At 40.5% G+C, this 27,939-nt stretch overlaps 1 protein-coding gene across 12 annotated transcripts in view; it reads right to left on the bottom strand.

Annotated features, from left to right (window-relative positions):
• Positions 1-27,939, bottom strand: part of CHRDL1 (chordin like 1) — a 211,659-nt gene that overhangs the window by 81,856 nt on the left and 101,864 nt on the right. For 8 of the 12 annotated variants that reach the window (XM_033113889.1, XM_033113827.1, XM_033113852.1 and 5 more), the window contains exons 5-6: positions 3,541-3,686; positions 1,805-1,898 (exon numbers count right to left, since the gene is read on the bottom strand). In XM_033113889.1, the coding sequence (XP_032969780.1) occupies positions 1,805-1,898; positions 3,541-3,686 (240 nt within the window). The remainder of the gene's footprint in view (positions 1-1,804; positions 1,899-3,540; positions 3,687-27,939) is intronic. The other 4 variants (XM_033113843.1, XM_033113871.1, XM_033113812.1 and 1 more) reach the window with 1 other exon arrangement.

The following is a 27,939-nucleotide window of genomic DNA, read 5'->3' as shown; positions in this document are numbered from 1 at the left end:
GACGTCAACTGGATCATTTCATGCCCGTGCACACAACCTTTCAATGGCTTCCCAATACACTTAAAAACTGAAATCCAAACTCTTTCTCATAGCCTTAAAGATCATGGTCTGACTCCTGTTCACTTTTCTAGCCTCATCTCCTGCCAATTTTGGCCACAATCACTATATTCCAGCCACACTAATCCTTAGATTCCTTGAAAGCTCTAAACTCTTCTCTGCCTGAGGCCTTTGAACTTTCTTTTATTTCTGCCTGGAATGCTCTTCCACCAGGATCTTTGCATGGATGGCCCCTTTTCATCTTTCAAGTCTGAGCTTAAATGTCATCTCAGAGAGGGCTTCCCAATTACTCAACCTAAATGCCTTCACCTCTTATTTTCTATCTCAGTCCTTTGTTTATTTCCTTCATAGTGCAGTCATCCCTCAGTTTCCACAGGGTTTGGTTCCAGGATAGCCCAACGAATACCAAAGTCTGAGATGCTCAAGTCCCTCATATAAAATGGCATCATATTTGTATATAACCCATATTTACACATAGGCTACAGCAGGGTATACCTATACATCACTTCATTTACATGGATTCAGCATAGTGCTTAATGTGTGGCAAATTCAAGATTTGCTTTTTGGAACTTTCTGGGATTTAAGAGAAAACATTTCAGTCTGCAGTTGGTTGAATCTGTGGATGTGTAACCCGAGGATACGGAGGGTGAACTGTACTTACATTGTTCATATTGAAATATTTGTTTACTTGTTTGTTTATTATTTGTCTTCTCTGGTAGGTGAGTTCCATAAGAGTAAAATACTTATCTTTGCTGCTATATATGCCAGATATGGTTGTATGCTGCACAAGGATGCCACAGCTAAGAGGATGTATTCACAAGGATTTTCTGGCAAATGGCAGCAGAGTATCTTAAATAAAGGGATCTTTTTATAATTCACATAATGATGTTATTTAAAAAAAAGATGCTATATAGTCTGGCAGGTGCCCTATAAGTCCACTATATTTATCAATATGTATCCAACTTCTAGCACGTGCTGAGCACATAGTAGATGCTCAATAAATATGTTGATTGGATGGAAGGAAAGAAGACAAAATTAAGATACTGCTTAGGGAAAGCAGGAAAAGGAAGGGATACAGAAGATTCCTAATAGATTTGGTAATTTGAGAAGAGGTAACAAAGGAGAAATTGATGGTGATTATGTTTTTTATTTTATGGTGTTTATGTTTAATCTTAGGAACCTAGAGAAATAAAGGTACCACTATCTAAGAAATGGAACACAAAGGGGGAAATATTGGCTTAAGATGATGATTCAGTTTTAAAATTCAGAAAATGATGTTTACATTTTGCTTTTATTGAGTTTGTCCCCATCCTACCATGGGATTTTTTAAAATATACATAAATTTGCCTTGCAAAAACAAAAGTCTTCAAAATGGTCACATTGATACTTCGCAAGGCCCATTCTGCCTTTTCAGGCTGTGCATGTAAATTGTCTGTGTTTTATAATATAATAATGTGGGGGGCTGAGCTAGAAGGGATTAAGGAAGGAGAGATAAAGATCACTTTCACATTAGATGACTCCCACCCCGACTCTCCCGCCACACTCCTGTACAGTTTCTTTCAGGTGGTGTCCCTTAAAAATCAGTGCTTTTATTTTTCCCCTTTTGTGTATGAAAACGCCCCCAGAAACTAAGGCTACCATAGAAAATGCCCTTTCCCTAGACACTGAGAAGGTATTTTCCTCTCTTCTAAGTCCTGCTAGTCAGGATGGTAGTAGCACCGCGGGTCTTGGTATATGGAACACCTACCTTTGCACACCTGGCAGCAGGAATCCGGAACAGAGACAGGGAATGCACAAGTTAACTTGGGGCAAGTCTTGAGACCACAGTACACATTTCCCTCCTGCCAAGGAGAAACAGAATTAAGGTCAGAAGGATCTGGAATAAGTTTAAGGCTTAGCTTGGTACCTGGGATGAGTAAGTGTTCAAAACATGGTACATCCTTTTCCACTGCTCTCCAACAGTTTGTTCTAGGTACTTCCTAAATTTTACTAGGCAGTAGTGTTTAATATATATATATATATATTTTTTTTTTACAATTTTTACAAAGTTTAATATATATATATATTTACAATTTTTACAATTTTTACAAAGTTTAATATAAATATACATATATATTTACAATTTTACCATGCCAGAGACTAAGTCACAGAAAAGTTGGTAATCCTCACGGGGCATCCTGGTCTAAGATGGTACAAAGTCATCAGTGAGGGCTGCCATGGGCCTCCAAACCACCAAATATAGTCCTGCTCCTCTCTTCTCTGTTCATTGTATCCCTTGGTCCCCATCATGCCTCAGCTGGGTGTTGAGGAGTTCAGGGAATGTGGATTTGTGTGATAGCCATCTTTTGTAATGCCCACCAGAGTCTCCCTTCCAAACCTAGGAGATGAGATTTCTGGGGTAATGCAAAACTATACAAGTGATCTGAATTGACAGCTCAGTCCAGCACGAGGCAAAGGAGAGGATCAAATGTAATTGCTGTTTTGTCTGTCTTTGTATAATTTCCATTCCTTAGATTTCTACGTTCCAAACACTGTTCCTTAAACCTTGTTCTTAGTTCTTAGAAGCATATAATTCTGGGGCTAGAAGGGTTCCTGAAAGGTTGGGAAGGTAAGGCCACAACCAAATTCTCCCAACCTACTGTGATACTTGTGTTTTTGCTAAAAACCCCTAAGGAAAGAGATTTGATAACTTCCCTTGGCAATCCAGCATTTAATGACCTTTACAGGAAGAACAGTTTTTTTTTTTTTTTTTTAACAACTAACTTTATTCCCTCACACTGCAATATAAACACCCATTTTACTCCATTTTCTTGTTCTATTTATTACATTCTCTGGACTGCACAATTAGATGAAGTTATAATTGGTACACTTTATTCCTAAAGTATACACAGTTATTTTGACAAATAATGTCACAGGATCAATCCTTTTTGCCAAGAGAGTTGTTATTGTAGGGTACCAGGGATGAACTGGTTAGTATTAGGTTGGTGCGAAAGTAATTGCGGTTTTTGCAATTATTTTTAACCTTTTAAACTGCAATTATGCTTGCACCAACCTAATAGAATACTTCAGAGCTGGAACCAAGAGACACACCATTTTCTTGTGAATTGCACAGAGTGCCCCAGGTACTGTCAGTGGCTTTTCCACCCATAGCATCTCCAAAGCTTCAAATAATTTAATCCTTCAGATGAAGGCTTTGGTGGTGTACCTATTGTAAAAAGGAATGCACCATTAGCTCATCTTTGTCCATTCAAGCAGTCCTAAAGCTTTAAGATCAGGATATGACTGGGTCTGACCTCTTCAACAGAGTTGTTCAGAGTTGATGAAATCAGGGAGTCTGGACTGTCAGGGAGGCTTACGATTTAAATGCAATTCATCTTCTGTTCAAATACCCTATAGTATAGGCTCAAACTAAAGGTATAAGTACAGAGGAAGCTCTCTCATTTGGATAAGGGCTGGCAGGGACATTAAGATGCAGGGTCTTACCGAACAGCTGCACTGGGTGCATTGGTTGGGTTGCCGGTTCTGAAAGAGCCCTTCAGCCATGAATAGCTCACCGTGTTGGTAAGTGGTCCCGTTGTACTCACACGACTTGCTGGTCACTTTATTGTTCGCTGGGGGTAAGGAGTCTTCTGGGACAGGGTGGAGAAAAACCACACCAAGTATTGGCATCATTGCAAAAAATTTCATAAATCCCAACAGCTGTACCACATAGAGGGGGTTAAAAGATAGCTCCTAATTCAGAGGCTGATGACTTTAAACAATACAGACACACTTCGTTTTACTGAGCTTCACTTTATTGTGCTTCATGGATGTTGTGCTTTTTACACATTGAAGGCAAGACCCTTTACCAGCAAAAACATTATGACTTGCTTTATTGCCACACTTGCTTTATTTAGGTGGTCTGGAACCAAACTCAGAATGTCTCCGAGATATGCCTATATTAACATACCCAGACAAGACTAGCAACTGGCATGACCATCATCCATGTCTTCATTTGTTGAGCATTTATTGAGCACCTACTGTGTGCCAGGCGCTGCAATAGGCACTAGAGAGGGATCAGAGAAGAAGGACAAGGTCCCTGACTTTATGGAGCTAACAGAGCTAGACAAATAAGGTATTAACTTGCCTTGGAAGGAGGGAGTCCTTTCAGAAGAGGAATCACCTATTATAACTACCCTGGTGACCTTTATTATTTGGTATGCGCTTGTATGCTTTTTCCAGCTTCTGGAGTCTGCTTATTTTTTAATTCCTCCACCGAGATTACCTCCTCCCTCCCACTATTTTCTACCTATTGAAGTTCTATCTGATTTTGAAATCTCAGCAAAACTCCCTTTCCCTTCATGAAGCATGCCCTAACAGCGCTAGTCCACAGTCTGGATCTTTCAATGTGTCTGATGTCTGAAGCACACAATCTGGCACTTGAATATCATTGTAACTCATATTTGTGAACTATAGTCATCTAGCTAACCATTTACAAAGAGATTTCACATACATTATTACAATGGAGCCTCATAACAACCTTGTCAATCAAGTAAGTCAGATTCTTATCTTCATGTTTCATTTGAGGGCAACAAGTCTCTGAGGTTGAGAGACTTATCTGAAATCACCAAGCTTGTGAGTGATGAAAAAAGGAATTGAAATATGGTCTCCTAACCCTAAATTCCATCTTCTTCCTACGAACCTACGTGTACATGTATGTATTTCTTTTTAAAAACTGGTACTCTGCCTTATGTGTCTTTTCTCTGTGGAGTCTAACGCAGGGTTGCCATGTAGCAAAAAGTCAATGGATTTGTTGAGTTGACTCTAAGTGAATGTCTCAAGAAGTCTTCTCACTAGGCTTCCTTAAAGTGCATAGTGGGTGCACGCGTGTGCACACATATACACACACACCAAACAACGGTGAACAAGCCCCCAAATTAAACTAATCATTGATGTACAAATTAACAATAGACACAAGCAGAGTTTGGAAAATGCTTTCTGTAGGATATGGAAAAAGAGCAACACACAGGGGAGCTGTGAGTTTCATTAGTAAAAGGCTTAGAGAGTTAGACCATCCTTTCTTTCCCATCAGTCAAAATTGTAATGAAAATGAGTCCATCTTATGGGTAAATTATACCTCCATAGAACTGTTTAAAAAAAAAAGCAAAATGAAATTATTCTCAGGATGTAGGTGAAAATGATAAAGGCTAACAATAATAATATCAACAATATAATACAATAGCTAACATTTGTCGAGCCTTAACTAATATGCTAAGCACAGTGGTAAGTGGTTTTCTACATATTATCTTATTGGCCCTTACTGATAATGTTCTCATGTGGACATTATGACTATACCCATTTTGCTGATGAGGAAACTAAGGTTTAAGAAATAAATTGACTTGCCCCAGGTCACACAACTTGTAAGTGGTAGCACTGGGATCTGAACTCATGTCTGACTGTTTCTAGATTCTTCCCTCCTAGCCACTATCAAGAAGATTGCCAATCACATCAAACCTGTAACAAGGAAGGGACCATTTCACTTAAAAAGCAAAACCAGTGGAACATGAAGGCTGTGCTGTCCCTCCAGAATATTTTAGCCTAAAATACCCATGAAACTGACATCACACTTTTTTTGGCTTCAGTAATTTGGGTAACTAAATAAACTACATACTTTGCTATATAAATTGATCTAGCTTCAATTTCTGAGTCACTCTCCCCTTGGGAGTTAACTACTTATTAATAACCTTTCACAGGATACAAAGGGAATTCCTTAATTTTGTCTTAAAAAGAAGCATCTTTAGCTCCTAGAAAGAGTTTACCTCATTTGATTGATCCTCTGGTTTGGGCTGTGAGTCTCTTCTCCTGCGCCTAAATACACACAGCCAGACAGCTGCAGCTGGTAGACAGGAGTGAAAGACATTGGAAAAAGGACAGGAGCAGGGCCGTTCATCCCCCCGGGCTCTAATTACACCAAATTTCAATATTTTTTGGTGAAGGAAAATTAGGATGACCTATAAAATAGTATTTGCCATTACTCTTACAGAATTTGGTGGATCTTTGTAATACTAAAAGAAAAAAAAAGTTTGGAATTATTTTGCCTCAAAAGAATGTGAACTGAGTTTTGAATTGATCCTTCCACCAAGGAATCAATGGCGAGGAAACTGCAGGGTGATGTGTTCTGGTAGAAGAATAAACTTGAGAGTCTTTCTTGAAATAGTCTTCAGAATAACCTGGACTTGGAGTCTATGAATCTACACAATAAGAGATGGGGAGAAAGCAAAAGAGAAGGAAACAAAACAGAATCAAAGGAAAATAAACCAATTATGGTCATACTTACTACTAGTTTTATACAATATATTTAACATTTTCCCGTTTATTCTTATTTCATTCTTCTACTATCCCTAATGGGATGAGTGTAAAATTATGAAAATGAGGCTACTGATATGATACCCTGAAAGATTTGGCCCATGTCACTCAGCTATTTAATTGAAGAGCTGATTCAGAAATATAGTTTTCCTGCCTCAAAGTTTGTGTTCTCTTCTTAGAGTGGGTGTTAAAACTAGGGGTAGAAAGCAAATGAAGTCAGTACCAGGAAGAGATATTTGCATTCCAATGTTTATTGTATCTCACGTTTATTGCAGCATTATTCACAAGAGCCAAGATATGGAAACAACTTAAATGTCCATCAGTGGATGAATGGATAAAGAAAGTGTGGTGTGTATGTACACAAAGGGAATATTATTCAGCCTTAAAAAAGAGATCCTGTCATTTCAACAACATGGATTAACCTGGAGGACATTATGCTAAGTGAAATAAGACAGATGCAGAAAGAAAAAAGAACTGAATGATCTCACTTATATGTGAAATCAAAAAAAAAAAGTCTAATACATAAAAGCAGAGAATAGAATGGTGTTTACTAAGGGTTAGGGGTGGGGGAAATGGGGAGATGTTGGTCAAAGGGTAAAATAAATAAATTATGTAGGATGAATAAGTCTAGAGATCTAATGTACAACATGATGACTACAGTTAATAATACTGTATTGTATACTGAGAATATGCTATGAGAGTAGATGTCAGGTGTTCTTACCACAAAATAAATGGTGACTATGTGAGGAGATGATGCTAAATAGCTTGTCTGTAGTAATTATTTCAATATGTATATCAAATCAGCATGTTGTACACCTTAAATACATACAATTTTTACTAAAGAAAAGGAAATAATTAAAAAAAAAACTAGAGGGAGGGGCAAAATCACTGACTCAATGCCAGCTTGGATACCCACTCTCCATAACCTTGCACAAGCCACTCTTTTGGCTTCAATTTTTCTATCTGAGAATGGGACATGGGACTCAAATCTCCCCTTGCGTTTTTTAGAGGGCCAACACAGCATGCAAGGAACCACAGAAGCAAGGAAAGCCACCTTGTACTCTACCCTCTACTGTCCCAGATTTTCCAAGGTGGCTGGACATCTAACCAATTGTCCTTGGAAAACATTCAGTGTTCCTGGCCAAAAACTGGCAGAAAATCAGTCCAAAGCAAAGCTGGCTTCAGGGTTCTTCTGCGGAATGCTACAACAGAAATGACCAGGCTGCATGTCACCTAGCCTCTGCCATCTCCCATGTTTCTAGTCAAATTCCACATAGCACTGTGAGGAGTGAAGAAAGGATACCACGGAATAAGCAGACAAAAAGCACTAAGACATCTACTACAACTGTGCTGGGAAAAGAAACTTTCTTCTCCCCCTCTGAGGGATAGTCTTATATGTAAGAAGAATATGATTGCCGGGGAGCTCAGAAAACACTCTCTTTTCCTAAATATCTATTACGTTCTTTCTCTCAATAGTGCCTAAAAAGCCATCATTAGAAGTCCATTCCTTTGGGTTAAACGGTTGCCTTTTTCCAATCAGATTTTATAATCCCAAAACTTCTGTGAGAGGCTACAAACTGTCACTAACATCTTAGTGTGAATAATTTTGCCAAAGGCTTTTTTTTCCCCTTCAGAGAAACTGGCAAACATCACCTAGAAGTCCGTGGTCCTATCCCAATTCCTTTGGTACACCATTCTCTCTCTTCCTGGCAGTACCCTTCTTCCCACCCTCTGGAACCGAAAGTCCTCATGCTGGTTGCTCTCTTCTCCATTCTCTCTACACTCAAATGTCTATTTTCTTAGTGGGGGCAGTTCTTGGACAGTCAGAAAGGCCACTTGTATATCAGGAGACAAATCAGCTCCCAGAGTTGATGTGATAAATGCAAACCTGTCCAGAGTTCTCAGGTGTCAGTTGTTAATCTCCTCAACTTCAAGCCCTCCATTCCTTGCCCTTGTTACTGTTACTTGCGTTCCTACTTCAGATGGCTGAGCCTTGTGGACAAACAAGGGGGTATGTATAAGTTCAGTGACTGAAAGTAACCACACAAGGTGATCACATCATAAATTCCTACCTGGGAAGGTCATGGTGGGTAGTCATACCTCAGGCCTACAACTTCCTTAGTGAAAGGTTGATTTTTACTGTAAGGGAGCCCTGTCCATTGTTCTTGTTAACACTCCTTCAAAATGTCTCTTTTGCAGACCCCTTGGAGACATAACCACCCTCAAGGGAGCACATAATCTTGTTAACTATCCTGTAGCTTCCTTTCTCCCACCTTCATGTAATCTTCCTTATGCTCCTTCCTTAATTTCAAATGTGTAAAGAAACTGCAAAATGGTCATTTCCCAGAGTATTTGAGATCTTGCTTTCCAGCCACGTCATTAGTTTGGCTCAAATAAACTCACAAAAATTCTCTATAGGTTTGAACATTTCTTATGTCGATAGCCTGATGCTGATGTTGCCAGTCTGGTTCTTTGTCATTCTACTAGTATAGTCTCAGCACATTTTGGAGGTGGTGGTGGAGAGGAGATATGGAGATGACGGTAAAAGCCTTAAAAGAAGAGGTTTTGTTCCCTTTAATTACTGTGAGACGGACCCACAGACATAAACACACAACACACACACACACACACACACACACACACACACACACACACACCAATCTAAAGCAACAGAACTGTATAGGCCAAAGGGCTTGACCCTAGATCTCAGAAACACAAGGAGAGAATGGCAAAAGGACTAGGAAAGAAAGTCATGGGGTAGGGTGCTGATCCTACCCAAGTGTTTTTCAGCTTTGTATCTCATGGCAATGCAAGCGAAAAGAATTGAGCTTAGCCTCTGGGGACCACAAACGTTAGGTTCAAATTCCGGTTTTGGCATGTCTTTGCTCTGTGACCTTATGAAGGCTACTTAATCTCTTTGCATCTAGGTTTCCTCATCTTCAAACTGAGTGTGTCATCTACCTTACATGGTTGTAAGGCTTAGAGATAGTTTTTCTAAAGTTCAAAAGTATCTGATACATAACAAAGTTCACAATAAATGGTAAATGGTGTCAGTCTAAAAGAAGGCACAGAGAAGAAAGTATAAACTTGAAAAGCATGCAAGGATTTTTCTAGTTTCCTTGGATGACTGGATAATTAATTAAAAGGGGTTTGCTTTGTGCTTATGTGTATGGTAGGTGCTGTGGGGATAAAGACAGTTAAGACGCTGTTTCCCTCATTTTTCCCTTCTTCTTTCAACAAATACTTATGGGGGTCTTTGACTATACCTGGCACTAATAAGTTCTTGACTGTACCTTGTCAATAGCTGGTACCATACTAGGTTAAAGCTACAAAGGTAAATAGGTCATGTCTCTGACTTCAAGGAGAATCCTGCTCTCATTGGAGGGGCTGACACAAAAAGGTGTTAAATGATGTATTTAAATAATATGTAAAGGTTAAGAATGGAAGAGAGGTCAAATTATCACAAGTTCCAAATGATGTCAAGTGGGAAGGAGTGTTAACTGTATCACTAAGGATTCAGGTTAAACATTAGAAAGTATTCCTAACTGTATTTCTCATTTAAAATTAAATTTGAAGAATTCATGTTTGAAAAACAAATATTCTGCTTGAAGGCCAGAAGCTAGACCAAGGTGACCATTTTGGGTCCCTCCCAATCATAGAAAATCAATCCTACAAAGCTGGTCATAGAAACACAGCTCTATCCTGCTAGGGGGACAGACTCTGTGGTCCCAGTTTGACTGCAGTGAGTTGGTTCTCTCCTACTGACGCTATTCAGCACCTTTGGTAAAGTGGGGGCTGCTACATTGCTTTCTGAAACACATTGTTTTAAAGTGTGTAAATTTGGACTGGCTTCTAGGTCTTGGCCCAGATGGAAAAAAAGCAGGCAAATAAGGGTGCTAGTGGGAAACCACCTGTGCTCCCAGCAGCACTGCTGTGGTGCCCAGGACAGCTAGGCATTGTATCTTGGTCAGGTTAGGTCAGAGCATACAGCAAAGATGAGACCCATCTTACAGAATCACTGCATTCCAAACATTGGGTGTCTTTAGTCGCCTTTCAAAAAGGAACAGTGGTCACCCTCTGAGGCCATGTGGATTCAGATGAGTTTTCTTTAGGATGCTCACTAAAAGCAAACGTACTGCTTCAAATGGGTCCACCAGCTAAACCAATGATACCTCCCATTAGATTTCTTCCAGTGCTGCAACCCCCATCACTTCCTTTTCCCCTGAGACTCTCAAAATGATGACTTAACTAGACCTTCTTTCTTTGGACAGAGACCTATGGTTTCCAGATTTTCTCCCAAACTCTCCTCTGCCATAAAAACTTAACTCTTCTGTAGCCCATCACATTGATGTCCTGCTAGGGAGGCTTGGGACTCATCTCATTAACTAATTTACACTAAGGTGCCAATGGAAGACAATGCTTGAAAATCCTGGGGTCTTTTTCTAGATAATTAAATTGTAACATGGATCTTTGCTGCTTTATCCATAATGAGGTTGTAGAGCAACAGGGTAAGGAGTGTGGAACTTTCCAGAATTTAGGGCTTATGTGGGGGAGATTATTGAAAATACAGCCTCCAAGATCTGTCCTAGTGGGAAGAAAGGTCTGACCTCAGAGTGTCCCATTGGAGTTCAAATTCCAGCTCCACTACTAATTAGTTACCACTTATTAGCTAAGCAGATCACTTTACATTTCTGAGCCTAAGTTTCCACATCTATAAAATTGGGCTGATAATAGTACCTACCTCATAAGTTGTTGTGAGGATCAAATGAAATAAGACATATAATGCACGTAGCATAGTACTGGGTGTATATTAATGCTTAATAAATGCTGCTGTTGTTATATTACTATTAGCTATAAATGATAACGTTTCTGGAAGGCAGAAAGCAGGCTGGTAAGGAAAGAGATGTTGGGGCTGCCTAGTCCTTACAGTGCCTGCAATAGACTGAATGATTGTGTTGCCTGCACCCCACATTCATATGTTTAAAATATAATCTCCAATGTGATGGTACTTTGAGGTGGGGTCTTTTGGATGTGATTAGGTCATAACAGAAGAGTGCTTATGAATGGGATTAGTGCCCTGATAAGAAGAGACAAGAGGAAGATGATCTCTGCTCTCAGCATGTAAGAACACAGTATGAAGGTGGCTGCCTACAAACTGGGAAGTGACTCTCACCAGTCACCAGATCTGCTGGCACTTTGACATTGGATTTCCCAGTCTTATTGTGATAAATAAATATTTGTTGTTTAAGCCACTCAGTCTATGGTTTTTTGTTATAGTAGCCCAAACTGACTGTTTTTCACTGCCCTGTAGAACTTCTCAAATATTGCCAGATTCTGAGTGGTGACTAGAGAGTCACTTTTGAGCCATCATGTTCACTAAAACCATGTTATGCCTCTAATTTTATTTGATTGGTAGAGCTGACTGCTCCTTTTATGGCAGAGTTTCCAAAGGTGACAAGTTCACTCTGTTCCTAAACTCTTCTCTTTGCACTGCTAGAGTACCCGACATGGCCCCAAGTTTAAGTATTAGAAAATGGCCTTGCCTTTCCCAGAGGTTTAGTATATTCACAGCAATGAGTACCAAAGACTGAAACAGTCCCCCAATAAAGAGCAAGACCTTGGGGTTGGGGAAACAAAAAAATCACACTGAGATCCACTTCACCCCCACTAGGATGGCTATAATAAAAAACATAATAATAACAAGTGTTGGCAAGGATGTAGAGAAATTGGAACCTTCATACACTGTTGGTGGGAATGTAAAAATGTAAAACGGTACAGCTGCTTTGGAAAACAATTTGGAAGTTGCTCAAAAAGTTAACCAAAGAGTTACTATATGAACCAGTAGTTCCACTGCTAGGTATATACCCAAGAGAGCTGAAAGCAAGGACTCAAACAGATACTGTACAAGAATGTGCTTAGCAGCATTGTTCACAATCATCAAAAGGTGGAAATAACCCAAGTTTCAACCCAGGATGGATAGATAAACAAAAATGTATATCCACACAATGCAATCTATTTCAGTTATAATGGATAACCCTTCAAAACATTATGCTAAGTAAAAGAAGCCAAATACAAAATGACACATATTGTGTGATTCCAGAACAAGCAAATCTATAGAGACGGAAAATAGAGTGGTGGACGCCAGGAGCTGTGGTGAGGGAAGAATGGGGAGTGACTGCTAGTGGGTATGGGGCTTCTTTTTGAGATGATGAAAATATTCTGAAATTAGATAGTGGTGATGGTTGCAATACGTTGTATATACACTAAAACCAACTAAATTGTACATTTTAAAAGGGTAAATAGTATGTGTATTATATCTCAGTAAAGCTCTTATCAAAGAAAAGCAAACTGCTAAACATCCTAAATGCAGACACAAAGGCTGAGTATCAGTGTGTGGGGCAGGCTTGGACAAAATGTAGGTGCTGTGTACTCTGGTAACAAGGAGACAGGTAAAGAAGGGAAATGTAAATGAAAAAGGAAGGGAGAACCACAAAGAGGTTGAGAGGGTCATCTGAAGTCATAATTTTGTCTGTGCCCCCTGGCCATGCCATAGGGTACCCGCATTGGTAGATGGGCTGGGTCAGCTAGACACCTGAGCTAAAGGAGGGGGTTTATGGAGGTGAGGATTTTCCTGCTTGGACTCTTCATAGAGATCTGTGTGGGCTCACATCTTCAGCAAGACAAGTGGCCTCCCCACTCCCACGCGGGCCCAACCCTCAGAGGGTTCCAAGGCCAGGAAATTCTTGCAGCAGATTCAGCCGATCACTCTGCAGCTCAACAGACAGACACAACACTCTGTCCCAACCAAGAAGGTGCCGAGTGAGAGGAAACAGCCATGTGCTGGTCCAGCTGGAGAGAAGAGAGTGGATGAGGGCATTGAAAGCTCACACCCAAGTGTAATCAGTGTAATCCCAGTTCTTCCCCTCCTCCTCGGTGGGCTGTTTTTCATCCCACTTCTGTTAATGGTTCAGCTGCTGTCAGTCAGTAGCTGACCGTGCATGAATATGCCACCCTGTCAGACAGATGCTGGGAAGGATGGCTTGAGGAGAGGGTTTATGCAAGAGAAGGCCATGTCTCTATGAAGCAAGGTGTGCTGGCAGACTGGGTACTCGATTTGGGAGGAAGGGGAGGACATATGTTCTTGGCTGGTTTGTGCCATTGGCTTGCTGTGGAATGGGACTACTGTAATTTTGCATCCCTGGGCCTCAGTTTCTAAAGAACATCCTGCATTTGTGAGTATGTGTGTTTGTTAGGGGTAATCACTTTAGCTGCTTCTACTTCACAGGGACATAGTAAGAACAGACAATATTATATTTTTTGAAAAGGCTCAGGGAGAAAAGAAGCTATATGAAACACAATTATTGATTATGGTTATCTCCAGCTTACCAAGCACATTCCATTTGAAGACAAGAAGAAATTTATAATTGGATCTGCTCCAGCAGTCCAGTGTCCAGAGTTTAATACATCCTTTAAAAGTTCTGCCAACTCCCAACGCTCTACTTCAGACCAGTTGGTACTTGCCCCCACTGTATATCTTGCCAGCTCTGCCCTGATGCATTCTAGACCCAAACACCTGCACAGATTACCCTTTGCTTACTCATATCCTCCCCAGCCCTCGCTATCCATCAAACACACTCTGGTCTTTCTTTCTGTACCCTGCAGTCTAGCACCTGGTAACAGGTGTACTGCTCGCTAAAGGATCAATTAGTGCAAGGAGGCAGGGCTTATGCCTTAACTTCTCTATCTCCTCCTGGCTTTAGCACTGGAAAGGAGGAACAAACATTCATATAGGGATAGATGCTCAAATATTGAGAGTCTATTATTAATTCTGTTAAGATGTAAATGTGCAGGGGCAAGGTCGCTCTTTATTTAAGTCACATAGAGCTGGAGAAAAATAAGTATGACCCTCAAAAGGGATTCTGAAGTGAGTTACAAAATTTTGTTCTCTGGGGGTACATGCATTCTTTTGGGAAGAGGGTCCATGGGTTCTATCAGGTTCTCAAAATGTTCTATGACCCAAAAGAAGCACTCCCACTATTTTAATACAAAATGAGGGGCCTGTGGGTTTCACCTCAGCTGGACTGAAATTCTGCAGACAACTCAGTCCAGTTTCTAGGGCTCTAGGGTTATGCATGCTCATTTTCAGCTTTCTATGTGCTGAGGGCACTTACTGGTAAAAACTTCCCATAATCCAATCGTCAGAGAGAACTTCTATGTTCTGTTCGGTAAAAATGTCTTCTTCCACTTTATTGAACCGCTTTATCATCAGCTCCATTGTTCAGCTCATGGACCATTCCAATCTCATTACATAAGCCTTCTAGTGGTTCCCATGTATATTTCCAAGAGGGAAATGGAAATGTCTTCCTTTCCTGACAGAAATGAGACCCAGAGCTGTCAAGAGGACACCATTATTTAGTGCCAAAGCAAGGATTCAAACTTAGGTCTCTTCATTTTACCTAGAGCCACAAAAGACGAGGGCTAGAGAAGCCCACTAAAATCCAGTACAACAATTGGGAAAGAAGATAAAACATAAATCCCTCTGTTTTCATGGGCCAATTCCTGAATCTGAGTCTTCATCTGAACTTGGATTATGTAGCCTAACAAAACAACCCCTTCTGCAGTGAATCAGATAGGTTTATCTTACTCCTTTGCTACTATACTGTTTTTTTAAATTAGTTTCAGGCTTACAGAACAACAGTGATCAGACATTTATATAACTCACAAAGTGATAACCCCAACAAGTCTACTACCCACTTGACACTGTATATATTAATAGTTATTAGAACATTATTGACTATATTCCCCATGCTGCACTGCATAATTTCTACTGACACAATGGTGTAATAAATGGACTTGTAGTTGAAATGAAAATGTTTAATCAACTATTCTGCATGATGTCCAATTGTTAATGACACATTTTGTACTAACATGTGTCTCTCATTGCCTTCCTCTTTTCCCTAAATATATTAAGAATGAGTTTTACTATTACTTGGTTAGTTCTAATCCTTTGGGAACCAGGCTTTTTTGTTTTTTTAAGGTCAATGACCCTTTGAAATGGACAAATTAGTCACTATCCTCAAGCAGCATTTAGAGAAACAATGTGAGGCATCTGGCTGAGGCAGTGGGGAGTGCAGTCAAGCATTCCTTTGTATTGCCAACTCCAGCATTTCCCAAGTCTGCTATGTGGAGCACTCCTACTCCAGAAGATGCTCTGTGAAAACTAATTCGGTGCTTCAAATAAAGTTGGGAAAAGATCCACATTCTATGCTCACAATACGCCTTTTAGTGCATTAAAGAATCTCAGAAGTCCCATAGTAAAGAAATCTGTTTAACAACCCAGAATTTTCTCTGTCTGACTTTACCGAACCACCAGACTGTTTTCTTCCTATCTACGAGTATATAACAGCTATGAACATACCAGGAACACCTTTTGGGAAGTGCTGCATGGCACCACATGTAGTAACTAGACATTTTGAGGATGTGGATGTTTACCATCCCATGGACACCATAAACCACTGAATTCAGGACCCTACTCCCACCATCAGTCACTCATCCTTCAGCTAAGACCTAACATGTTTCTCCTAGGTAACTAGGGAATAGCATCTTTTCTTTCTTTCTTTCTGTCATTAGCAAGCCCTGTGAACCAAGAGAAAACATCTCCTATGAAATACTGCACAGTGCTATTGACTTGGACCATACAGTTTGGTACTTGCAGCAATAGCCCAATGACATCAGGGACTGGGGGTACAAAGAAGTCAAGCCCAGGAGTTTGGATGTTTCCTGTATATGATGAGAAGCCAGTCAAGTGATTTCAGCAGTTAAGTTATTTGATGAGATTTACATTTCTGAGGACTGTTCTGGGATGACTGGAGGAAAGACCATGAGGTTGGAGGCAGAACCTGTCAGGAGGCTAGTGAAAGAGCCTATTGCTATCACATTACACAGTAAAGGAAAAAAAAAAAAAGGAATATCCAGTACTTGAGGATTAACTGAGAAAACTTATCCCCAAACACACTTTTTGTTGAGTTTGGAAAAGTGTTAGCAGCAGGCTTCAGAAAGTGGTCCCTGGAGGCCACTGACAGAGGCTGCAGGGAAGGTGGTGGCAGACAAAAGCTCTAGGCTGCTGGAGCAGTCAGAATGCTATTAGGAAAAGGCAGTCAACCTCTTCCTGGAGACCAAAGGAGGCAGCTCATCTGCCATGTCACGGAACCAATAGAGGAAAAGAGAAAGCATGTTTCTTCTCCTGGGAAATCCTCTAAGAACAAAAGCCAAAGTCTTTGCTGGTCAAGAAGTAACATAGATAAGAATATACAGTACAGAGAATGGAAAGGAAGTGTTAGGAACTAGATTCAAAAGAACTCCACCACTGACTGCCATCAGATAGTGACTATTTCTCAGGAGACAGAGGCATGAATAGTAAAGAAATGTCAAAGATTAATGCAAATTTCCGGTTTAAAATTGGAATTCTTATTTTGGCAGCCAGATGTTCATATGATGGCCCCTCTTCTCACTGTGAAGTTATTAGGGGGAAAAGTGATTGTAGGGGTCAGAGATTAAGCAAGTAAATAAGGTTTGTTGCCATGTCTGCATTTAGTAAGGCCAGAAAAGCAGTATGTAGCTCAATCATTGCTTTGGATCAGTCATTCTCAAAACGGGACCTCTTCATTCTTAAGCAGTCTAGGGTGAGAGCAGTTTCAAACTCCACACATCAGTTCATCCCTGATTGAGAAGCACTGAGCATAATAATGAGAGATGTCACTGCTGGGACTGTGGCATAGGCAGACATTTTAAAGGTAGAAAAGAATTTGAGTGCCACAGTTCCAATACTTACAGTGATAGCATCAATAACATTAGCAACTGATATTTATTGACTTACACATGCTTACACTGAACTGAGCAGGCTTTATGCTCACCACAGTATGTTCATATCCACTATTTCTGTTCTCCTTAAGGCCAGCCACCCTATGAGGTAGCTATAGTTATTATATCCCTTTACAGATGAGGAAACTAAGGATAGGAAGTGGTCAAACTGGAACTGGAACCCTCTCTGGGCCCAGAAGTGGAATTAAACTATGTTGCTCTCAAGATCTAGATTGCATTATCTGAAACTACAGCTGGGATAAAATAGCCACCCCCCCCCCACAAAATCCTTTCCATCACTCTACATGTTTCACCTAAGTTCTTCTCACTGTTTCCTCTGAAAAGGAAACCACTTTCTATCTTTCACAGTCAGGTACATATAGTAAATCCTCAATGTCGTCAATAAGTTATGCAACTTTAAGTGAAATGATGTATAATTGTGGGGACAGAGCCCCAGAGAGCAGTTTCCAGGCTCTCGGCCTCATGTGGAAAGGTGCTGGCTCGGGTAGCAGATAGTCGTCAGCTGTGGCTGGTTGGCTGTCAGCTGTAACCATTGAGCCATTGGGCACTAATATTACTGCCGCTGCTACGTTGGGGAGTCAAGGAGAGTCGAGGAGAGTCGGTCGGTTGGCAGCAAAGCAGACAGCAGATCGCACGTTGTGTGAACCCAGCCTCCAGTGAGACCATAGTGGTATGACTTCCCTACTTATGGCTCCGTGAGTGTTCCTTTTTGGCCTAGCCATATCCTGCAGTCTTATGTGGGGAGCGGGAACAGAGACCCCGCAGGCCGCCCCGCACTACAAATGGCGCAGCGAGCAGGATATGGTGCCGGCCAAAGCTCTCCAAAGGGCAGTGGAGCAATTTGTGCATATGAACACTCAGTCTCAGGAAGACCAGGAGGAGCAGCTGCTGGAGAGCTGGACCCCGTGGAGGGGTAGGAAGACGTGCATGGTTCCCCAACCAGCAAAGGCCGGAGAAAGCAAAGGACATTGCGGCCCTGTGGGCTGGGAAGTGCTTGCTGAGGCCCTCACCCCCAGGTTGGGGAGGACTTGGAGCCCTCGTCCTGCAGAGACGGCACACATTGTGAGATTAACGCAAAGCCCTGGTGAATGACTGTGGACTATGGGGAATGCGCTCCATCCCTAATTTAATGGGACTGCTTGACTGTTTGCTTGGGAACATGCCACCATGTAGTAGAACTGGTGGATGTTTGCTTTTGTGTTTTGACCGGCTGCCATTGAGAATATGTAAACACTTTGACTGTGAGTCACTGTTGTTCCAGCACAGTACTCTGAGAGGTCCAGAGAGAGTGGTGGTGCCCTGAGAGCCCTGGATGAGTCCAGGAAGTCTGGCTGAGCCCAGAGAGAGTGGCAGTGCCCTGAGAGCCCTGGCTGAGTCCAGGAAGTCTGGCTGTGTCCAGAGAGAGTGACAGTGCCCTGAGAGCCCTGGCTGAGTCCAGGAAGTCTGGCTGCGCCCAGAGAGAGTGGCAGTGCCCTGAGAGCCCTGGCTGAGTCTAGGAAGTCTGGCTGAGCCCAGAGAGAGTAGCAGTGCCCTGAGAAACCTTGGCTGTGCCTGGGGAGACCAGTGGTACCCTAAGAAGCCCAGGAAGTCTGGCTGAGCCCAGAGAGAGTAGCAGTGCCCTGAGAAACCTTGGCTGTGCCTGGGGAGACCAGTGGTACCCTAAGAAGCCCAGGAAGTCTGGCTGTGCCCAGAAGTACTGGTGGTGCCCTGAAAAACCCTGGCTGTGCCCTGAGAGATTGGTGGTACCCTAAGAAGTCCAGGAAGTCTGGCTGTGCCCAGAAGAACTGGTGGTGCCCCAAGAAACCCTGGCTGTGCCAAGAGAGCCTGGCTGTGTCCTGGATATTGAATTCACCTCCAGGCTCCTCGCACAGGGCCCCTCACAGAAGACGTTTGTCACGTAGATTGTGAGGCAAGAACCTGTAGGGGTGGAGTGTAGGGACAGAGCCAGGAGTGCAGTTTCCAGGCTCTCAGCCTCACGTGGAAAGGTGCTGGCTCAGGTAGTAAATGGCCATCAACTGTGATTGGATGGTCATCAGCTGTGGCTAGTTGGCCATCAGCTGTAACCAGTGAGCCATTGGCCACTAATATAACTGCCGTGGCTACGCTAGCAGCAAATGGGGGCTAGCAAGAAGATGGTGGCTGGCAAGCACGGATTGCAGTTAGCACAGCAGAGTGCGGGTTGCAGCTCCAACCCAGCTGCCAGCAAGACTATAATGGTATGGTTCCCCTACCTATGGCTCCGTGGGTGTTCCTTTTTGGCCTTATCATATCCTGCGTTCTTATGTGGGGAGCGGGGTCAGAGACCCCACAGGCCGCCCCACACGACAATAATGAAACCAATTTCACCATAGGCTAATTGATATAAACAAAGAGTTAAGTTCCTGTGGCATATCATCAGTGTTATAAGAAAACAACATTGAATGAAACGATATTATTCAAGGACCTGCTGTAGAATGTCTAAAAAATATAAGGTAGCACATCAAAAGGAAGTATTAGGTTGGTGCAAAAGTAATTGCGGTTTTTGCAATATTTTTTAACCCTTTAAACTGCAATTACTTTTGCACCAACCTAATACTTGACTACCTCACCTCCTATTAGCCTCAAGTGGTTAAGGAGAGTGAGAGAAAGGGGGGTGTGCAGGCTATAACATTAGGCTATGCCCTCTTGAGAGTGGTAGAATGAAGGAATGTTTAAAACTGCAGATGACCTTAATAGTTGCTTAGACAATGAAATAATCTTGGAACAGAACATTTCCCTCTACAGAACCTGAATGTAGATGGTCAGCTCCTTTTCTCAGAGACCACCAACCCTCTACTCAAAGCATGGTACAGGGACCAGCAGCATTAGTGTCACCTGACAGCTAGTTAGAAATACAGAATCTCAGATCCCCACCCAGACCTATGAGTCAGCATCTGTGTTTCAACAAGATTGCCAGTGATTCATGTGCACATTAAAGTTTGAGAGATACTATTTTAGGGCTTCTGGTTCTAGAGCTCTTACTCAGAACCTCCAATAATGACCTAGAAATGAGTCAGCTTCTCAAAGGTTAATGGATATTGGGAAGGCTTTTTACTCCCAGTTCTGGACATACCCATGCATAATTTGTTACACACTGCCTCAATCTATGCCCCAGGACAGGATAAATGCAGGCAATCTTAGAAATGTGTTCCCTGCCACCCACAACTTTCATCTCCAACTCCCACTTTTAAGGGAAATGGCAAAATACATTTAGTTAAAGACCAGGATCATGGGGAAGTAAGTGTATCTATGCAAAATCACAAATACTTTAAGAATACAGCAGTGGTTCTTGACTGAGGGCCATTCCCCACCCCTGGGGACATGTGACAATGTCCAAAGACACTTTTGGTTGTCATGGGTGGGGGTGCGTGCTACTAATGTCTAGTGGTTAGAGGCCAGGGATGCTGCTAAACATCTTCCATGCACAGCACAGCTCCCCTGCCCCCAATAAAGCATTACCTGGCTCCAAAGCCAGAGAAATCCTGAATTAGAGGAAATAATAAATACAAATGATCTGATCCCTAAATATTCAAAACAGAGCTAAGGAGAAAGGGAACCTGAAAGGGCTTTCTCCATTCTGACCAACAGCTATGTGTTGGACATGAGAGCTCTAGCTGGTCTTGAAAAAGTGGTATACTCTTTTGGCTTAGAGAATTGAATCTTTCTTTGACATAAAGTTCTTTTCCGAAACTATGCCACGTAAAACCAATTGCTCAGGAATGCACAATATGCACAGAAAATCTTTTTCACAAATACCAATTTTCAAACTTAGCATTAAATAAAACAAAAAGAAAATCATAACTTCATTTTTCCTTTCTGCAACAAAAGGCATACTCATATACTATGAAGTAATTAAATCTTTTTTAAAGAAAACTTGAACCAAGAAGTTGCTACAAGAAATGCCAACCAATAGAATTAACATAATTACTGTATGGGAGCATTAAAGAATTCTGAATGCCTTGGTAACCAGGGAAAAAGAGAAAAAAGATTTGTTATCAAGTACCCTTTTAATGTCTGCCTTTTAGTTTCTAAGAGTAATTTATGAACAATTTAAGATTCAGAATGAGTTGCCGAGGGTCACTGATCATCTCTGAATGTCATCACTGAATGTCAACTCTTCCACTTTTCTGTCCTTAGAACACACAACACAAGCTTCTGCACCAGCAAGGATGTAATTGCCCTTACCTATGGGTCCAGAAATCATGTGAAGTACAAAGCAAAATGTGAGGTTTGGGGGATTGCTTTTAGCTTTATTTATAATACAAGTTCTATGAGGGCATGACTAGTTTCTTATTCCACCAAGGCCTACAATGCTCCATGAGTAGCAAACATTTCAATATTAACAGGATATTGGTGAAGACTTCAGTCTATGGCTCATCAGTTTGAGCCCTTCTTACAAAAAAATCACCCTTGCTTAAAACAAGTATTCATTGGTGCCATGTGCTCACCAAACCCATTTTCCATCTCCCCTCCACTCTGTCCCCAGCACCCAGCTACAGTACATTTCACAGCCTCACCTGCAGTTAGGTGGGGCTATGTAAATGAGTTCTAGTCAGTGGAATATGGTGAACAATGACGTACACGTCTTTGAAGCCTGACCTGCACAAAACCTCCTGCACAACGCTCCTCTTTCTTTTCCCTAGACTGAGGGCTACATGCAGAGGATCCAGAGGAGGATTCTGAGGCCCTAGACGATGGAGAGGCCACTAGAGTGAAAGGGGCCTGGGTCCCTGAATGACTGCATGGGGCAGAGCCCTCCACTTTCAGCCCCACCCCATCATGGTTAGCCACTGAGATGTTGGGATTACTAGCACAATTACCTTACCATGACAAATTCTTGTGACCTTACAAATACACTCCCTCCTCTAAAGTCATGGGCCATTAAGTTTCACTTTAGCCCATAATATTGCATTATTATCACCTACATTTTCTACCATTCCCTTTCCACCTCTCTCTTACATCTTGACAACTGCTCTCCATAGCACTAAGAACAGGAACTGCGTAGAGTCAGTATGTTTAGCATTTCCATGTTGATTCAATTTCCACCGAAAGCAAACCAAAGTGAAATCAAACCCAGAGGCATGGGAGGTCCAATTTTTCTCAGGCCTGCTGCCTAATGGCAACCAATCCTTGGATCCAATGGCATGTGTAACCTGGCTCAAAAGCTTGATTTTATTTTCTTTTTTTTTTTTCACTATAAATTCGTTTTTTTTTATTTCTTTTAAAAATATTACACATTAGGTATTATTACAAATTTTTTGTATCAGATTATCATGTATTTTCAGGATAGTCAAGGAAGTATTACAAAATATTAGGTAAGAAAAGGCAGCTTTGGATCTAATAAGGGTAAAACCACTGGTCTAAATGGAATCATGGTTTTCATTGATATCTTGTTTGGTCCCACATATCCCAAAGGATTACCATTCCGAAACCTTACACAGTACATGGGGTAAGTTACAAAAATGATAACACTACCGAAAGACAAGAAAGCGTTCCATCCCCTTTTTCTATGTAACATTGGTCTTAAGGAAATGTGTGGATCATTAGGAATATAATCACAATAAATGTTTTCACTGTTGTCTTCTCTTCAGCCTAACTTTACTGGGGATAATTTACTTTATTCTTAGAAAAAAATTAAGTGCATTCTTGCATTTTAATTAAAGACAGTAGAAGGCCTTTGGTCTTGAAATCCTGGTGTAATCTTGTGTTATTTTTTTTTATTTTTTTATTTTTTTTTCTTAAATATTTGATTTATTTAACCTGAGATTTTTTTTTAACATGGTGAAGGAAATTTAACGTAAGTGCAGGATAATGAATAATTAATTAGAATGCCCAAAGCTATGCTTTGTTTTAGTTTTCAGATCTCTGATGTATAATCTTCCACATATACAGTAGACAACTCATATAATTGATTTTCCTCTCCAGGACTGGGACTGAGGGAAGCCATACAAAAGTTAAGGAGACAGGCACTCTCAGGGAGTCATAGGAGTGCGCTTCACCTCTGCCCAGATGCCTTCTTGCCTCATCTTAGTCTTGGCTTTATTTTTTTTATTTATTTATTTATTTTTTAATTTATTGGGGTGACAATTGTTAGTAGAATTACATAGATTTCAGTAGTGCAATTCTGTATCACATCATCCATAAATCACACTGTGTGTTCACCACCCAGAGTCAGTTCCCCTTCCATCACCATACATTTGATCCCCCTCACCCTCATCCCCCACCCCCCAACACCCTTACGCTCTGGTAACCACCAAATTACGTTCCCCAGATTAATTTTCAAACCCCGTGGCCATCCTGTGGTCACCGACTGCCCTCCAATCCCCTCACCCTCCCCCCCACCCCCCACCCCCCCCGCCCATCTAGCAACCCTCAGTTTTTCCTCATTGTCTCCCAAACTGTTTCTGATTAGTTCATTCACTTATTCTTTTCTTTAGAATCTGCAAATAAGTGAGATCATATGGTACTTATCTTTCTCTGTCTGACTTATTTCACTTAACATAATGTTCTCTAGATCCATCCATGTTGTTGCAAATGGTAAGATTTCTTTCTTCTTTATGGCTGCATAATACTCCATTGTATAAATGTACCACAGTTTCTTAATCCAGTCATCTACCGATGGGCATTTTGGTTGTTTCCATGTCTTAGCTATTGTGTATAGTGCTGCAATAAACATAGGAGTGCATAGAGATTTTTGAATTGAAGTTCTGGATTTCTCCGGATAGATACCTAGGAGTGGAATTACTGGATCATAAGGTAGTTCCATTTTCAGAATTTTGAGATACCTCCATACTGTTTTCCATAGCGGCTGCACCAGTCTGCAATCCCACCAACAGTGCACAAGCGTTCCCATTTCTCCACATCCACGCCAGCACTTGTTGTTTGTTGATTTATTGATGATAGCCATTCTGACTGGGGTGAGGTGGTATTTCATTGTGGTTTTTATTTGCATTTCTCTGATGGTTAGTGAGGTTGAGCATTTCTTCATATGTCTGTTTGCCATCTGTATGTCCTTTTCAGAAAAATGTCTCTTCAAGTCCTCTGCCCATTTTTTAATTGGATCGTTTGTTTTTTTGGAGTTGGGTTGAGTAAGTTTTCCATAGATTTGTGATATTAATCCCTTATCAGATATATCATTGGCAAATATCTTTTCCCATTCAGTAGGATCCCTTCTTGTTTTATTGATGGTTTCCTTTGCTGTGAAAAAACTTTTTAGTTTGATATAATCCCACATGTTTATTTTTTCTCTTAGTTCCCTCACGCGAGGGTGTATATCAGTAAAAATCTTACTCCGGGTAATGTCTGAGAAGTTTCTTCCTATATTTTCTTCTAGGTATTTTATGGTTTCAGACCTTACATTTAAGTCTTTAAGCCATTTTGAATTTATTTTTGTATATGGTGTAAGGAGGTGGTCCAACTTCATTTTTTTGCATGTGTCTGTCCAGGTTTCCCAGCACCATTTATTTATTGAATAGACTGTCATTACTCCATCGTACATTCTTGCTTCCATTGTCGTAGATTAAATGGCCATATAGGCGTGGATTTATTTCTGGACTCTCTATTCTGTTCCATTGATCCATGTGTCTGTTTTTATGCCAGTACCATGCTGTTTTGATTACTGTAGCCTTGTAGTATAATTTGAAGTCAGGTATTGTTATACCTCCCACTTTGTTCTTATTTCTCAAGATTGCCTTTGCTATTCGGGGTCTTTTATGGTCCCATATAAATTTTAGGATTATATGTTCTATTTCTGTGAAAAACGACGTTGGCAGTTTGATAGGAATTGCATTGAATATGTATATTGCCTTAGGCAGTATGGACATTTTAACTATATTAATTCTTCCTATCCATGAACATGATATGTGTTTCCATCTATTTATATCTTCCTTCATTCCTTTCATCAGTGTCTTATAATTTTCTGAGTATAGATCTTTTACTTCTTTGGTTAAATTTATTCCCAGGTATTTTATAGTCTTTGGAGCGATTGTAAATGGGATTGTTTTTTTAATTTCTCCTTCTGATGTTTTATTATTGGTATATACAAATGCAACTGATTTCTGAATATTAATTTTGTATCCTGCCACTTTACTAAATTCATCTATCAGCTCTAATAGCTTCTTGGTGGAGTCTTTAGGGTTCTCTATATATAGTATCATATCATCTGCATACAATGATAACTTTACTTCCTCCTTACCAATCTGGATGCCTTTTATTTCTTTTTCTTGTCTGATTGCTGTGGCAAGAACTTCCAGAACTATGTTGAATAGAAGCGGAGATAGTGGGCATCCTTGCCTTGTTCCTGATCTTAGGGGGAATGGTTTTAGCTTTTCCCCATTGAGTATGATGTTAGCTGTGGGTTTGTCATATATGGCCTTTATTATGTTGAGATAAGATCCCTCTATTCCCACTTTCTTAAGGGTTTTTATCATAAATGGCTGTTGGATTTTATCAAATGCTTTTTCTGCATCTATTGATATGATCATGTGATTTTTATTTTTCATTTTGTTAATGTGGTGTATCACATTAATAGATTTGCGGATGTTGAACCACCCCTGCATACCAGGGATGAATCCCACTTGATCGTGGTGAATGATCTTTTTAATGTATTGCTGAATTCTGTTTGCTAATATTTTGTTGAGGATTTTTGCATCTATGTTCATTAAAGATATCGGCCTGTAGTTTTCTTTTTTTGTGGTGTCTTTGTCTGATTTTGGGATCAGGGTGATAGTGGCTTCGTAAAAAGTGTTTGGGAGTCTTCCCTCCTTCTGGATTTTTTGGAAGAGCTTGAGGAGAATTGGTGATAATTCTTTTTTGAACGCTTTGTAAAATTCACCTGTAAAGCCATCTGGTCCAGGGCTTTTGTTTGTTGGGAGACTGTTGATTACTGATTCAATTTCCGTGGTGGTAATCAGTCTATTCAGGTTTTCTGTTTCTTCTTGAGTTAGCCTTGGAAGGTTGTACGCCTCTAGAAAATTGTCCATTTCTTCCAAATTGTCAAATTTGTTGGCATATAGTTGCTCATAGTAACTTCTTAAAACTCTTTGTATTTCTGCAGTGTCCGTTGTCACTTCTCCTCTTTCGTTTCTGATTTTATTAATTTGGGTCCTCTCTCTCTTTTTTTTTAATGAGTCTGGCTAAAGGTTTGTCGATTTTGTTTATCTTCTCTAAGAACCAACTCTTGGATTCATTGATCTCTTGTATTGTTTTTCTGGTTTCTATTTCATTTATTTCTGCTCTGATCTTTATTATCTCCTTCCTTGTGTTCCCTTTGGGCTTATTTTGCTGTTCTTTTTCCAAATCCCTTAAATGTGAAGATAAACTGTTGATTAGTGATGTTTCTTGTTTCTTTAGGTAGGCCTGCAAAGCTATGAATTTCCCTCTTAGGACTGCTTTCGCGGCATGCCATAGATTTTGGGTCGTCGTGTTTTCACTTTTATTTATCTCGATATATCTTTTGATTTCTTCCTTGATCTCCTGCTTGACCCATTCATTATTTAGTAATAAGTTATTCAGCCTCCATGAATTGGTGTGTCTTCCCGTTTTTTTCCTGTAGTTCATTTCTAATTTCATAGCATTGTGATCAGAGAAGACAATTGGTATGATTTCAATTTTCTTAAATTTATCAAGACTTGTTTTGTGGCCTAACATATGATCTATCTTGGAAAATGTTCCATGTGCGCTTGAGAAGAAGGTGTATTTTGCAGCATTGGGGTGAAATGTTCTGAAAATATCGATTAAATCCAAGTGGTCCAATGTATCATTTAAGGCTGTTGTTTCCATATTGATTTTCTGTCTGGAAGACCTGTCCCTTGTGGTCAGAGGTGTGTTGAAGTCCCCGACTATAATAGTGTTACTGTTGATCTCTGCCTTTATGTCAGTCAGTACCTGTTTTATATATTTAGGTGCTCCTATGTTGGGTGCATAGATGTTTACTAGGGTTATATCCTCTTGTCGGATCGATCCCTTTATTATTATATAGTGCCCATCTTTATCTTTTAGTATGTTCTTCATTTTAAAGTCTATTTTGTCAGAAATAAGTATTGCAACTCCAGCTTTTTTCTCGTTTCCATTTGCATGAAATATCTTACTCCAACCCTTCACTTTCAGCCTGTGTGTGTCTTTTGTTCTGAGGTGAGTCTCTTGTATACAGCATATACAAGGGTCTTGCTGTCTTATCCAGTCAGCCACCCTATGTCTTTTGATTGGAGCATTTAATCCATTTACATTTAAAGTGATTATTGATAGGTACATAGATATTGCCATTTTTAAATTTGTAGTTAGGTTGTTTTGATCTTTCTTCTATTTACAGAAGTCCTTTTAGTATTTCTTGCAATGCTGGCTTGGTGGTAATAAATTCCTTTAGCTTATTTTTTTCTGGAAAGCTCTTTATCTCTCCATCAACTTTAAATGATAGCCTTGCTGGATAAAGCAATCTAGGTTGTAGGCCTTTGTTTTCCATCACTTTAAGTATCTCCTGCCACTCCCTCCTGGCCTTCAATGTTTCTGTAGAAAAATCATTTGATAGTCTTATGGGAGTTCCCTTGTATGTAACCCTCCGTCTTTCTCTTGCTGCTTTTAGGATTCTCTCTTTGTCTTTAAGCTTTGCCATTTTAACTATAATGTGTCTTGGTGTGGACC

Source organism: Rhinolophus ferrumequinum, chromosome X (genome assembly GCF_004115265.2).
Source record: "Rhinolophus ferrumequinum isolate MPI-CBG mRhiFer1 chromosome X, mRhiFer1_v1.p, whole genome shotgun sequence".
Classification (NCBI taxonomy): domain Eukaryota; kingdom Metazoa; phylum Chordata; class Mammalia; order Chiroptera; family Rhinolophidae; genus Rhinolophus; species Rhinolophus ferrumequinum.
This window is presented reverse-complemented; position numbering and strand designations above follow the sequence as displayed.